Source organism: Vanacampus margaritifer, chromosome 1 (genome assembly GCF_051991255.1).
Source record: "Vanacampus margaritifer isolate UIUO_Vmar chromosome 1, RoL_Vmar_1.0, whole genome shotgun sequence".
Taxonomy (NCBI): domain Eukaryota; kingdom Metazoa; phylum Chordata; class Actinopteri; order Syngnathiformes; family Syngnathidae; genus Vanacampus; species Vanacampus margaritifer.
The window spans coordinates 29,944,969-29,960,627 of NC_135432.1; the positions used below are offsets into that span (position 1 = coordinate 29,944,969).

The 15,659-nt window shown below is 40.3% G+C and overlaps 1 protein-coding gene and 2 non-coding genes across 3 annotated transcripts; all 3 read right to left on the bottom strand.

Moving 5' to 3' along the window:
• Positions 1-873: 873 nt before the first annotated feature.
• Positions 874-3,797, bottom strand: rpl10 (ribosomal protein L10). The gene is made up of 7 exons (XM_077548812.1): positions 3,779-3,797; positions 3,625-3,656; positions 2,773-2,831; positions 1,913-2,020; positions 1,586-1,724; positions 1,352-1,514; positions 874-1,082 (listed from the first exon to the last, which is right to left on the bottom strand). The coding sequence occupies exons 2-7, from the start codon at positions 3,645-3,647 to the stop codon at positions 927-929; spliced, it is 648 nt and encodes a 215-aa protein (XP_077404938.1). The 5' UTR covers positions 3,648-3,656; positions 3,779-3,797; the 3' UTR covers positions 874-926.
• Positions 1,133-1,265, bottom strand: LOC144042004 (small nucleolar RNA SNORA70). The gene has a single exon (XR_013290493.1). It is a non-coding gene; the product is annotated as a small nucleolar RNA SNORA70 (small nucleolar RNA).
• Positions 2,122-2,254, bottom strand: LOC144042003 (small nucleolar RNA SNORA70). The gene has a single exon (XR_013290492.1). It is a non-coding gene; the product is annotated as a small nucleolar RNA SNORA70 (small nucleolar RNA).
• Positions 3,798-15,659: the final 11,862 nt, after the last annotated feature.

Below are 15,659 nucleotides of genomic sequence, written 5' to 3' on the forward strand. Positions count from 1 at the left end.
ATCATCAACAAGCTCCTGCCGTGTAGTTCTGGGTTGTTTCCTCACCTTTCTCATGATCCGGTTCACTCCACGAGGTGAGATCTTGCGTGGAGCACCAGACCGAGGGAGATTGATGGTCAATTGGTGTCTTCCATTTTCTAACTATCGCACCAACAGTTGACTCCTTTTCACCCAGCTGCTTGCTAATGGTCTTGTAGCCCATTCCAGCCTTGTGCAGGTCTACAATCTTGTCCCTGACGTCCTTAGACAGCTCTTTGGTCTTGCCCATTGTGGAGAGGTTGGAATCTGATGCATTGATTGATTCTGTGAACAGGTGTGTTTTTATACAGGTAACGGGAACTTAATTAGGAATACCAATTAAGTAAGAGGACTAATGTGTGTGCCTCCTGGTCACATGACCGGTCTGTGGGAGCCAGAATTCTTGCTGGTTGGTAGGGGGTGAAATACTTATTTTCCTCAATAAAAGACAAATAAATGTTTAAAATTAATATAATGTGATTTCCTGGGATTTTTTAAAATATTCTGTCACTCACTGTTAAGATGAACCTACCATGAAAATTATAGACCGTTCCTTTCTTTGTAAAGGGTCAAACTCACAAAATCACCAGGGGGTGAAATACTTATTTTCCTCACTGTATCTGCCCAACACACCTGATTCCAAAGATTGGGGTCATTATCAGGCTTCAGTAGAGCTTGCTGATTAAATGAAACATCTAAAACCTGGAGGACTCTGGCCCTTGAGGACCAGGTGTGAGGAAGCCTACACTAATCAGTAGCAAAGAAGTAGCGGTGCTCTGAGCTTCAAAAAGGTTGGCGACACCTGATCACGATAATACATCACTTCCAACCCAATAATTGAATACACTCGGCACATTGGTAATGAAAGCCACTTTATTGGTTGTAGTCAATGAGAGGCTGCCGATGCTCTAAATGGTATGGAGGGCCTTCCAGCGGGACAGAGGTCCTTTACTGGGGATGTACTTCACCCCACAGCCATCAGGAATGACACGCTTCTCAGCCATCATGTCATCAAAGTCGCAGGCATTGAACTTGGTGAAGCCATACTTCTTGGAGATATGGATCTGGACAGGGAAGAAAAACATGGCAATGACACAAAAAGCGGATTGCTAAGCTTTGTCTCAGTGGTCCCTTCAAGAACTCAGCACCGCACAGCTGAGGACATACACAACCAAGGAGTTGCTGTCTGCAGCCTTTGCGCACCAGAAATGCACTGCAGCAAGACCAGTCGGCTTAATAAGCTGCAATATTTGATGATAAATATATGGTAGACGAGACAAGTTAACGCTGCTCTCACTCTACAATTTATTTGTATGAAGTGACATTTGCATACCTTCTGGCGTCCAGGGAACTTGAACTTGGCTCTGCGCAGGGCTTCAACCACATGCTCCTTGTTCTGGGCCTTGGTACGCACAGACATGATCACCTGACCAATGTGCACACGGGCCACAGTGCCCTGCGGCTTACCAAAAGCACCACGCATTCCTGTCTGGAGCCTACAAGCAGAAAGGGGACAATTCAGTTTGGAGGTCATTTAAGGTCATGAATAACAATGAGCCACACTCACCTGTCAGCTCCGGCACAGGACAACATTTTGTTGATACGGATGACATGGAAAGGATGCAGACGCATGCGGATGTGGAAGCCATCTTTACCGCAGGTCTTCACCATGTACTTGTTAGCACAGATACGTGCGGCCTCCAGAGCTGCACAAATAGTCCAACTATACATGTAAAAGTTGATGCTAATAAACCAGGGCAGTTTACATTTGTGAGTTAGTAGTTTCACAGTTTTGACCAGTCAAGTGGCGTTGAAATTGCATTTACACAGTCAATATACAGTATACTGCATAAAGGTGAGGGCAGGGGTGAAAACAGTCCTGACCATTTCTCACCTTCTGAGGACAGCTGCTCGTATTCATCGGAGACCATATGGCCGCACAGAGGGAATTCATCTACCTTGGCCCTCTTCCTGCCCAAGTCAAAGATCCTGATCTTGGGATCTACCAAAAAAAAAATAAAAAATTGTGTGAAGCGTTTTGTTTGACAAGATTATCATCTAGCTGCAACTGCAGAAATCTTAATTCTCCAAAATTTTCTTTAAACATGTCTCAGTGGTCCCTTAAAGAACTCAGCACCGCCCAGCTGAGGACTTACACAACCAAAGAATTTCTGTCTGCAGTCTTTGCACACCAGAAATGCACTGCAGCAAGACCAGTCGGCTTAATAAACTGCAGGGTGGGGTGCCAGACCACTATGAAATGATTAACACTGACAATCGTTTAGGGCTCAACAAGATAAAAAAAAAAAAATCTGATTGCAATATTATTCCTCAACATTGCGATTGAATATGCAATTACTTTGTCAAAGTTCTCTTCCCATTTTTTTTTTTTTTTTGCAAAAGCAATAAATTAATCTAAACTACAACAAACAATATTTATTATACATAAAGGTTTTGGTTTTACAAGTTACATGTGGGCTGCACTTCTTGACAATGAACTTATCCAGACAGCTATGAGTGTGTGAGTGTATGTTGTAAAGTCTATGAGTGCCCTGTAATTGGCTGGTTACCAGTTTAGGGAGAACCCTGCAAATAAAGTCTACCAAGAGACCAAAGTGAAGCCGATGTTTTAGTTGTTTTTGTTTGCAAAACTGCAATCTTTGCGATTTGAAATTGCATTCTACTACAGTGCAATGTTGATATGATTTAGATGTATTTTTCAACCCCCTCGATGATGCAAAGTGACCCACTCACCAGGCACACCCCTACAGAAGCGGGACTTCGGGTAGGGTTTGTTCTTGCAGTACCTGTAGCTGTGAAGAAGGCATTGGACAAATAGGATGGTCACCGATCGATTGCTACACTCAACAGGAAACTCAGAGAAGAAGAAAAATAATAATAATAATAATAATAATAATAATAATAATAATATATATATATATATTTATTTATTTTTTAATCTGCACAATTCACAGAATATCCGAAACACAAACTATCCTTGTTCCAATACATGTCCACTCTACACATCATGCAATATCTGTTCTCCATTTAGCAAGTACACACGGAGAGTAAATTGTTGTTGCTTTTATAACGTTTTTTTTTTAGGAGGGCTAACAAAAGTTATTCACTGTTCTTAACTAATCTTATAATCTCCATTTTAACATTTGAAATCTGAGATTGTTCGGAAACAAAGCTATAAAAACGTAAATCAAAGTTAAGTACCACAGTGATATCAAATAAATTTGATGCACAATTGCACATCTAAGTAACAACGTTATGATGGCACGCGTATAATGGTCCAATACCGTCTTACACGGGTATGCTGGCGTAACGCTAGCTTAATGCTAGGTGACGCCAGCTAAAGTTTTCTATAAAGTTAGCGCTACGAAATGATAACATGAGCTAAAAACACAAGAGCGACTACAATGAACGAGTGCAATATCAATTGAGAACTTTCAGGAAGACAAGGTGCCAGCACCCTTTTGCCAGCAGCCTTTTGCCACCAGGCCCGTGAGCTAGTACAGCCCACATGTCGCGGGGTGGATGCCGCTGCCATTTTACTTTGCTGCCTGGCCGCGGCTCGACACGTCAAAAGAGCCAACTTACCAGCGGGCTGGTCGGCGGCCCATGGTTGCAATCTGAAAAGTAACGAACAAACACGTGTTATATGTTTAATATTTGTCTCTGCGCTTTGAATAGTACCGACAATTCTTTAATTTACTCTAGAGTCAAAGAAAATGCGACGCGGCCACGCACTCACCGAATGGAGGAAAGGAAGTTGGCTCTACTTCCGCTTCGTCATATGCCCACGAAATTTGCTAATATTTTTATTTTCACGTCTTTATTTTCTGACACAAAAACGTCATTGCATATCTTTATTTGATTTGAATGCTTGATTTAAGCACGTTTTAAGAAAAAAAAAACTGCAGTAAATATGTTTGAGGACGGTCGTCTTGTTTCAAAGGAACTCTGGGAAATGTAGTTTTGTCTAGACACTACGTCGTCGGTGATAGTCGATTACTCAATAAAGGCGAAAACTGACTTAGTTGTTACGTATAATATAAATGTTGTAATTTTAAAACGGCGTGACTTTTATTCAATCTGAAAAGCCCATTTGTTTTGACCTCTTGCTATTTTTTGATGTTGTAGTAGGCTTACTACTCAATATCAGCTGTCCCATGCAGCAAAATCACAACCAACGTCTGACTTTGTGGCTTGTCATTAATGATAAACACAACCAATGTTAATCAATTTGTTACATTTGACAGTCAAGATGTTTTGGGTTCAAATTTCGGCAAGTGAGGCTATTTATAAGATGACCACCAAGGGGCAATATTGTACCGTGGTAGGCTATGTGAGTTTTTTGAGAAAATGAGAAATGATTTAATCTTTGAACTCTTGTTGTTAATGCAAAACAATAGAGAGAATGTAAGAATTTCCCAAATCTGAAATGTACTATGAAATTACTCTACCGAACAGAATTCGCTATCCCATGGTCCCTGAGGTTGTTTTGATTATGCATGTCCAGTTGTCATGTTTTGTTTGCTCTTGGATTAATATATGGGGATTTTTGCATACATCTGCTGTTGCATTTACCTGTTAATGCTCTGTACTTGGTTGGTAAACACAAAGTCAATTAACATCAGCTTTGGAGGAACATTACTACTGGATCAGTGAGTCAGAACACTTCTTTTAATCTCAATCATGGCAGCCAGTGAGCTCTGACTGGGATCCCTGTGGAGTCTCATGTGAAGGTCATCTATCAGCTTTGGGACACTGCCATGTCTTGTCTAATCCTGTTTTGTCTGAAACGCTCCAGACTTTCCTGTATCTGAAGGGCAAGGATGACATTCTAAGAGATTCAAGGGAGCAAACACCATAAATGTTTCTTTAGCAAGTGGTTGTTTGTTTCTGGTGACCTGCAGTGATGGGGAAACACACAGACACATATATCAGGGTGTGGCTGATAACACCTCGTGTGAAAACGGAAATGTGTGTAGTTCGTGTGATCTGTTGTAGGGAGTGTGTTATTTGCAGGGAACAATGTGAGTCGAGGGGTTAAGGTTAATTCTAGCGATGATGATGACATGTTGATTCGGGCAGGCTGCCGAATAAATAATACTAAAGGGGCCCTAGACTTTTGTAATGTTTTAAAGATGTATTTCTTTATTTTGTTTACATACAGTACATCTTTTACTTTTATGTTTTTACAGGTACAAGCAAGTGGACATGAGTAGGAATGTGCACCTAAATTTTGGTGATGATTGGTTATAGTTTCCAGACATTTAGACTAAAGCTTTTTTATACTCCCTCGGAAGCCAATGAGGTTGAACTTCAAACAATGCAATTCTCAAACCATATAAACATCTTCATGATAGACTGCAGCGTTTGTGTATTGTGGGTTTCGGATATGGTGGGGGCTCAGAATTTGGTGCTGCACCCCCATGTGTGTGTAGTCTACTGTCAATGTTTGTGTAAGAACACTAAAATTGGAAAAGCAGCTCCTCTGGAGAATTCCAAAAGGGTCAATATCCCCATGTACTTGAAAAATGAATACCAAGTTTAAAATAAAACAAGATCAAGATGACTTGAGGCCTGCAGTCAAAGTTAAATCAGAACAGAACACTAAAAAAACAGATTGCATGCTTTTAAAGGCACAACGGAGAATATTTCCATTAAGATGTGAGTATGAGGTTCCAAAGCCCTTGTCCTAACCTGACAACCTTCTCAATTACTGTAAGTTGATGTGGAAACAATAATGCTACCCAACGTCTTGGTCACCAAGACTTAAATACTGTATAGGGTCTTGAGTCTGACTCTTGAGTATAGGCCAGGACCCACCTCATTCATCCTCGAGTGGTCGTCAATATTCATGTATATATGTTATGCTGAATGCTTTTCACCAGTTGAGATGGCCTCTAGTTACTCCTGAACAACCGTATAGCAAATGAATGGATGGCAGTATCAGTCTGTGAGGAAATGGGCTTTAGAGTCAAGGACAAGGGTTAACGTCCCACAATGGGCAACAATGTAAAAAAAAAAAAAAAAATGTTGAAGATGCTTGAAGAGATGTTAGTCTGCTTTCTGGCTACTGCCGGGTTACCCATGAGCAAGGCATCATACACCACACCAGCATCTACACTGAAGACGACAACATCTTATTGTGTTTAACAAGTGAACATGCAGCGGTGAAGGAAGGTGGTCACGTCTATTGTGGTGGAACTGGGGCAGCATCCAGGTGTCGCAAGAAGTCGCCTCGTAGTGCATGGAAGCTGTGAAAAAAGGGACAGGGTGTATGCAATCAGAGGCATGGCTGAGTAGCTGGTTAAATGCTGTGGAATGGGTTAACACAGTCTTCAATAGAAAACAAAGTTAGCTTCAGGTCAAGTGCAGGTTAGAACTGTCAATCTTAGAGCTCTGTGGGGGAGGGTAAAAAAATGGAGCATATGGAAGTCATTTGTGTCTTTATTTTTCTGTCACTGATTTGGATGACACTGTGGTTTTCTTCTGAATAGAAGACGTACGAATGAACAAGACCCGATTCAGTAACAAGATGATTGAAAAAAAAATGCTGAGTGGACTTTTGTAACACAACTGCGGGTAGGGAAGTGGAGATTGTATTTTTCCATGGAAACCCAAGGTCTACGAAAGCAAACAATTGAGTATGACGCAGGTGATTTTATGTCGCGGCATATTGCCACAGAAAATGACAAAATGTAGAAATAGTAAAAAGACAGACAAATTGCGATTTCCTGGAGAGATGCTGTCACGTACAACTCTGAGACAGATAGATAGATAGATAGATAGATAGATAGATAGATAGATAGATAGATAGATAGATAGATAGATAGATAGATAGATAGATAGATAGATAGATAGATAGATGGATGGATGGATAGACAGATAGATATAATGCAGTCATTTCATGATTGCATCATACCCTTTGGAACTGAGCCGTACCACACTATAGAACTGTCTTTGCACCCCACAAATCATATTGAATTGTCTTGTGTTGAGAGATGCACACCCCTAAAATGTACACAAATGTTAAGTCAATACAACCCTTCAAGTCAGCTCAGCATCACTTGGCACTGTGCTGAATGATAAAAATAATGAATTATATGTACAGCCAATATGTATGTGTGAAATGTATATTGCGATTCATAACATATAGTGTACTATATGTATGATTATTATATTGCATAAATGCCAAAGAATAAAATAAACAGAGAACTATAAGCCTGGCTAATCCTTTATATCAGCACCCGGATGACATGTGCGTATCAGGGATGACATCAAATTTGACAGGATGCCGCTGTGATCTTCTGCCATTGTCGTGTCTTCAAGTTTGTTAAGGTGAGTGATGATAGTTCAAATAAGAATACAAAATGTGTGAAAGTTTCGCTCTCAACAACTTAAAACCAAAACTAAGTATAGTTACAATCAATGCCAGATGTAATTACAAAGCCACTAAATATCCAGCAGGGTACACAAAACAATGCCCAGCATGTGTTTTGTCCCACCATGTGTGTCCATGTCTCCCACTCTGCAGGTCATGTCTCTGCAGGTCTGTGCTGGGCTCAACTGCTTTAGTCATGAGATCATATGATGTCATCCTCTTCCTGCTGAACCCTGGGTGAGTGCACATAGTGAGACAAAGAGAACAACTAACAAGAGTGATAGCAATATAAGTGATGTGTGAGGAAGAACAATGTTTCTGACAAGAATGTATTTTCTCTTGATGCCTTTTTAATTGTACGGAATGTTTATCTCGACACTAAGGTATTTTCTCTTTAAAATAAATGCTCTAGTTATTTTTCTTTCTCAATAAATGTTATGGGGTTTCCTCTGCCTTTCTCTTTGATTCAGCATTCATTCAGCCATTTGGAATAGATGTAAAAAATATGTATATATATTTTTTAAATTAAATCCCTACAGTTTGATCGACTTGTTCCATAGTACAGAATAGAAAAGGACACAAAACAATCATAAACAATTGACCCGTTGAAATGCTTGGTTGATTCTCATCTATTTGTACTTTGTTTGAATAAAGATGTTAAAAAAAAAAAGCCAAACATGTATATAATAGCTGGAACCAGCGCGGTTGATTTTGAACTAATGCACCAGTTCCTTTCAATAACAAGGACAAGCCAGTACACTCCCGTGCTGCCTATCATGCAGAACAGAAGCTGAGGCTGTGCTTGGGCACTGTCACATACAGTACAAGCATATTATTCATGGTTGAGAAGAAACAGATAGGAAAGACTCGCTTTTCCACACCAGTATTACACCAAAGCATTACAGGCCACTGTTGTTTTTTTTGCCCCCCCCACCCCCTCCTGTTTTTTAGGGTCTTGTTTCGTCATATTTTCATTTGTATGTGGTAGCGCATACCCAAAGTGCAATCCAAACAATAGACATTAGTGGCCTAATAAGTGTGATGAGTAACACAGTGCCAGCCAATCCAGAGTGGTAAAGGTTATGGAGGCGTATTGACCATTTGCACCGATGTCACATGATCACGTGACTGCCCTTTGACGGACGGCGGAAGGAAATGAATGTTGAATGGAAGTGGACGTGACCCCGGAGCGACTTAGTGACTTAGCGACTGTTATTTTACAAATTAAAAGTTATTATTGCAATCTACTACTTCAACCAAAGTTCGCCTGTCAGTCGAAGTGGCACATTTAGTCGGTACTCATAGAGCGCGATATTTAGATCGCTAGTTTGAAAACAGCCCCTTACTTTCTGTTGCCTGCTGTTTTTACCAAGTTAATCAAATCGCTGACTTTGCCGAAATTCACAGCGCACGACCTATATCAGTCAATGCTGTCTCTTCTCCTTACACCGGGGCTGATTTAAAAGCTTGTCGCTGGCTGAGTCTCTGGGACAAGATGCTACGCTCACACCCGGGGACAATATACCTCGTAATGCAAAGGTAAAACTTGTTTATCATGCTAACTGACTTATTTTTACATAGTTCGTTCTATATTGAAACGCTGTGATGATGTTATGTTATTATGTTTACTAGCATGGAACAAATGACTATCGTAGTGGCAAGCTGTGCGATAATTTCATGAATATGACTCCGGATCCAGAGTGAAAAACTCCAAGCACAAAGACGAAATCCCCCATTATTAAACAGTCAAATGCACTTAATAGTTTTGAAGAAGGTGCGTTTTAAAACTAAGCTGTGTGTTCGGACGCTAACTATCTGGTTCGTTCATGTGATTTGAAACACGCAATTCGACACTTCTGTTATAATCTTTGTTAGAGTGTACGTTCACTCGTAAAACGTATGAACATTTATCTACTAATTACAACAATTATCTATTAACCTCGCAAAAAATGATCGCTGCAAATCTGTAAATACTTTGTGGGCTGCCAGTCCTTTCTGTTGATTGCTGCTATCAATTGACGTCGTTTGTCTTCATTACTTTGTATGTGATAAAAAGCAACATTTGGTTTCCTCCTTTGTCTGTCTGTACAACCGACTGCAAAGCAAGATATGACCATTTTATAAGATAATCGATTAGATGAAGGACTTTACGCTGTATGAGATTCAATGGTTACAATACAGGCAAGTGGCTCTTTTGCCGTCCAGTGTCCCCGAGGGGGCGTTCCCATGAGGGCTGTGACGTCATGTGCAAAAGGTCAATAACAGAGCTGCCACAAAATAAACTACAAGAATAACAGAAGATTTTGGGAACACTTTGGAGAAGGGCAACAATTACTTTACAGGTCAAATTCATTTGATACTGCTATGCTGTCAGGGTTGCTTGAACAGAGAGAGAGACGCGCGCGCACACACAGCAGACATCATCACATCCAGACATTTTCACTGCATGCTTCTGTTAATCTTGCATGAGGTCATTACGCTTTCCCCTTCATATGAGCTTCCAGTGGATCCAGATGTAAGACGAGAGATTTGGTGTCACCTTACATTTTATCACACACTCCTATGACCAGGACTAATACAAAGGTCGTCTGGAAACACAACCAGACACTACGACACACACAACTTAAATGCAGCGCTTGAGTCACACAGGTGCGGCACGTTTGTTTGAGGTGCAGGTATCTGTTTGTCATCATGTGTGACATGATGCACATCAATCACACACAAATGAAAAGTCAGTGATCCAGTGGGGTCATGATGATGTCATTGCGTCTGAAACATCTTAGTGTACTGTGCACACTATTTCACAACATGTTTTCATTGCATAGATTAACACGCCGAAGGAAATGTATTCATTGTAGAAGAATTAGAGCGAGAAAGATTCACAGGAGGCAAGATGGAGGAAGGGGGGAACAAATGCGAGAGAGCTCATTCATTCATAGCTGCTGTCTGCATCCCTCCGCCCCCTTAAAAGGGCAAAACTACTGGAGCTCATCCCTCCACCCGTGTCTTAGTGCGCCCCTTCACTATTAGCTCAAAAGTGAATTTAATGGTGTATGTTCCTCCTAGGATCCAGGCTCATAACAAAACAATACCCTACTGTCACTCTACAGAAACCAGGACCGCAAAAACATTTTCCACAGTGCAATCTGCACATCTCTCTGGATCACGTTCAAGCTCTTGTTTGTTGGCTTTGCCCTAGTCCTCAACTGGTCTCTCACAGATCCTCTTCTCTCTTTAGTTTAACAAGACCCGACAGGGGCATGCTGGTCAAGAGGGAATTCAATACTGCTTGCTTGGGGAAAGAGCCAAAGACAAGAAAAAATAAGAGCGCGCACACACACACACACACATGGGGAGGCGGGGCAGGCTTGGGGGTTTGGGGGGTAGTTGGGGCTGGAGGGGTGGCCCAAATGAACAGTGTAAAAGTGGAAGAAAGACAGGCAGAGAGAGGAAGAGAAAGCTTTCCTTAAAAGGCTGTGTTTGTAGATAGAGAAGGGCGTCTCAGTGTTTAAATGTGAGAGTGAGCATTCCCAAGATATTCTCTAATCTATTTGCTAACAGGTGGGTGTGGGGCATCAAGAGTTTCGTAAGAAAGACTTGTTTATAGAGAGACGTTTACTTAAATGTTTGTATGTGTACATTTTGATAGGAAAAGATTCGTTTGTAGTGTTGTCACATCTCTTATTGGGGAAACACACACACATAGATATATATACACATTCTGCACAGGTATGCATATGCTTGAACACACACTCATTGCACTTGACACATGTAGTACAAACATCAATTAATCTGGGAAAAGGTCCAGATTTCTGTCCCTACCAATTTGTCAATCCTCTTGTTCAATCTGTGTGATTGTCTTAATATGGCCAGGGAGTGGAAAGACACCCATGTAGGAGTCACTCAAGTAAATGTCCCGAAGATACTCGCCTCTTTTTCCAAACAAGAGTCAAGTGTTTATTTAATCTTTGAAAAGAGCCTACATTATGTGGGATTTTGCTAGTTACTAGATGAGGCCGTGTCGTATACTCTGCATTGTAGATATACGTAAAACATGTTGTTTTTCACTACATTTGATTCATCTGGAACAGTAACAGGTTAAGCTTGCTTGTTTTTGTGTGTGTGTTTTTTTTCAGTGTAAGAAAATACATTTTATTTTCAATACAGAATATTATATCCATTGTGTTACTTTGTAGTCATACATTTATCACAATTGTATAGTGCTGATGAATAATTTCTTTTCCTACAGTATTTGACATGATTGTTATTGTGCAACTGCCACCTCTCTCTGTCCTTTCCTGTGTGGTGTGGCAGAGCTCTCTGACCCAAGTAACCAAGGGAACCAGTATGAATAGTGTGTTCCATTTTTCAATGATTCACATAGGTGACGTTTGTGCAGTCTTTATAATTCTTTCTCAATGCAAGGTCCACAATTGCAACAACAGTTGATCGGTCCATGATGTAATGCATCACTCACTACAAGTCAACTGGAATGGACAATTACACCAAGTTTATGGGCACAAATAGTGTGCCTCAAAATCAACTTTTTTTTTCCCCATTCAGAAAAGAGGTCAAATTTCTACAGTAGAGCGTAAATAGATGGTGTTTAACTGTAAATGCCAATAATTGCTCACTCACATGGATAGCAAACCAGAATTTACTGTAATGCACACTGACCACAGTCCGCATTGAGGCACAGTACCCAAAGAAGAGGTCGGAAGTCCTGTGCTGTTATGACTCAGCCTGTTGAAGACATCATTGGCTTCAATGTGGTGAGTCACTGTGATTACTGCTCTCTCTGTGTCTGACGATCCTAAATCTTCATCATACATTACAATGTGCTTGTGGTAGTAGTTTTAGGAATGTACAGTAGGTGTGGGGTGTCTACAGTATTTTTGTTTCATGACAGCAAACTGTTGGTTTTAAGCAGCATGATTCTGTTGGTTGTATTGCATTTGTTTTGCTTTGTTTGGATTTGTGTTGTGTTTGTATACATCTGGGGGGGACCACTTATCAGTCAAAAAATGTGTGTGGAAAGTCTGCAATTAAACCAAACCTCATAAAAGGTATTCAAATGATGAGCAACATCACATGCGAAAAGGACTGTAATTGTAAAATATAAACATATCGTAACCCTAATTTCTGGCGTACGACAACTTATGATTCAGTATAGCTTCCCAACACACACATTGACAGTATGCATGTTTCTGGAGTAAACCAGCCATCTACAGTGAGTACAATTTTTTGTACCACTTTTGTAGAAGGTCTGTCAATTTCTAGACCCTGATCGTAAAACTGGCACAAGAGGGCACCCGATGCTGGTATCGGCCGCCACAGCAAGTACAAATACCTTGAAATGAGGCCAGGTATCGGGCCAATACCGACACTTGGTATTGGTACTTGCCCATCCCTAGTCCTACAGTACATACAATACTCATTTATATCCAATAAAAGGTGACTGTTGAAGCTGTGGTTAAAATGAAAATTGTATTTTGTTAAAATGCATAAGTGGGCGCCACAGTGGCTGACTGGTTAGCACGTCCGCCTTCCAGTGCAGAGGACATGAGATTGAGTCCAGGCTTCGGCCTTCCTGGGGGGAGTTTGCATGTTCTCCCCGTGCTTGCGTGGGTTTTCTCCGGGTATTCCGGTTTCCTCCCACATTCCAAAGACATGCATGACAAGTTAATTGAACACTCCAAGTTGTCCACAGGTGTGATTGTGAGTGTGGATGGTTGTTTGTCTCTGTGTGCCCTGCGATTGGCTGGCAACCAGTTCAGGGTGTACCCCGCCTACTGCCCGAAGCCAGCAGGGATAGGCTCCAGCACCCCCCGCGACCCTTGTGAGGACAAGCGGTTAAGAAAATGGATGGATGGATGGATAAAATGCATAAGTGTCTTGTTCATCAAGCCTATGTACAGACAATAAGAATATATGACTTTCAATGGCCATGGTAGCGGATATCAAAGGTAAGAAAAGGGACTTTCTGATGTTAACCAATTAGTGATGCTACTAATTGAGGTCAAAAGTCAAATCATCTTTTGTTTTGTACCCCCCCCCACCCCACCCCACCAAAAGTCAATCGTGCAATTTCAGAACATTTTCTCAATTTAATTTCTCAATTTTCTCCTTTAAAAAAAAGAAATTATTGGTCTAGTTGAGTTGCCAACGTTATTCTTCACAACTCATGTATTTAAACTATAATGGAGCCATTGGCTTATTATGATAGGTGGGATGTGATTTCAGTTTTGATTTCACCGAGCATGTGAAATAAGAACACCCTCTCAGGACCTTATTATTATGTGCTGGTAGTAATCAAAGGGCAAAGTCTGCTTTGTCATGGTGGAGAAATCATGAGGTGATGGGCTGTGGTTGGTGCAGAAAACAGCTAGTTGAGTTGACACTGTGACGTGAATCTTTAAAGTAGTTTTTCACCAAAAATCTAAAAGAAAAATGTCTTTGTTCCGCCATCCACATTGTGATGCTTTTATGGGTAGTAATTATGCAACTAGTGACTGAACAAAAGTAAGATTCAATGTGCTTGATTTTTTTTGCTTCCACTGCTGTGTCTGTGCAATTTACCTGCTTTAAGTGGTCATAAAGCTTCTTTATATATTTCACAAGTCTAAAACTGGGCTTTGCTTTAACGAGTAACATTTTTCCACATCTCCAGTTGGTTATATGGGATCAAGGTTTATGTGTGTTGAGTGCCTTTGACTTGGAGACAAATATGGGGATTAGTTGAGACAGCAAGAAAATTTTCATTGTTGAATTGCCCACAAAACAGTGACATTTTCCTTTTATATTTGTAAAAAGCGTGCATGCAAGAGTTAATATAAGTTAATGTGTGTATAAGCTCAAGGAAGGTTGCCACTTGGCCCACGTACAGCTTCATATAGTTGTGCACAAGACAGTGAACAAGAGGCAGAAAGACAAGAGCCAAAGGGCATTTTAAACAATCACCTTCATCATTTCCAGTCAAACATTGAACCTCTTTAGTTTCCTTAACTGGCTAGCAAAGACGAATTTTGTTATGAGGCTTTCAGTTGGCGCCATACTACTCAGATTTTTAACTACTGACTCTAAAACTATTAAAAGCAGACCCTGTCGTTATCCGTTACATTGCATCCTTTTACGTCTAATCTCCCCATGCACAGCAGATCTATAAATCCTGAAAATTATCCATTTGAAATGGCATTAACAATTGAGCCTAATATGGTTTGGCTTTGTAATCACAGAAAATGTATACATGTTTGCACGACATGCTATAAGGCTTAAGCAATAATATTAGATATATTCTACCTAGGCAGCGCAGTGATGTAGTGGTTAGGATGTCTGCCTAGCAGTCGGGAGATCATGTCCCAAGCTCAAGTTGTTAGCCCAATTGTCCATCCACCTTATTCCTGAGGGCTCTGATGTATAAACAATTATGGGCGTGACTTCCTGTAAGACACCAGTAGTATCGAGCCATTTGTTACAACGGCTTTCGATTCTCAGCGCGGTTTATTTGAACGTTTTTTGTTTTTCTTTGCTAAATAATCGTAAGCATTTGTAGCATTCATAAATACCTTGCATAACTTCAGAATTTGTTGGCGGTTGGACTAACAACCAGAGTCAATTGAACCTGTGGCGACAAAGAGCAATGTTTTGAACATGCACTCCGGACAAAGAGAGAATGTTATTGTAAGAATCTCTACAGTTTCCAGCACCTATATGAATGAATGAATGAATGAATGAATGAATGAATGAATGAATGAACACAGAAGGATTAGTTTTAAAATCTTGATTTGAAAAGTTTACCTAAAGTTGCACTCATTTCCTTTTGTGGACAAAGAGCCCGTCAAACTTTATACTTGCATTACGACAACCATAGAAGAAGATTCATTGGTAAAGATTGAGAGCTATGTTACAATATGGGGAAATACTTTAATATCAGTCAGGCAATAATATGGAGTTTTCGTGTGTGTGGACTATTGCTGGTCAGTGCTCAGTATTAACTCATTCACTGCCATTGACGGCTATAGAAGTCAAAAATTAATTTGAACTATTTCAATTAGTTTAACATTTTTTCCACTTTTGTTAACAAGAGTATGAAAACCTAGAAAAATGTCCTTATTGTACATTTATAACAGATATAAAATTTGTAATTAATCGTGAGTTAACTATTGAACTCATGCGATTAATTGCAAATAAAAAATGTAATCGCCTGACGTGATTTAAAAAAAAAATACTAAAAATTAGGGGC

Bases quoted from the DNA above. Each gene is read 5' to 3' on its own strand.
- rpl10 (XM_077548812.1), bottom strand. From the start codon at position 3,647: ATGGGCCGCCGACCAGCCCGCTG. The intron at 1,725-1,912 runs GTGAGAAATGGT...CTATTTGTGCAG, and splicing joins CGAGCAGCTGTCCTCAGAAG to CTCTGGAGGCCGCACGTATC. The intron at 1,515-1,585 runs GTGAGTGTGGCT...TTCTGCTTGTAG, and splicing joins TCCTGTGCCGGAGCTGACAG to GCTCCAGACAGGAATGCGTG.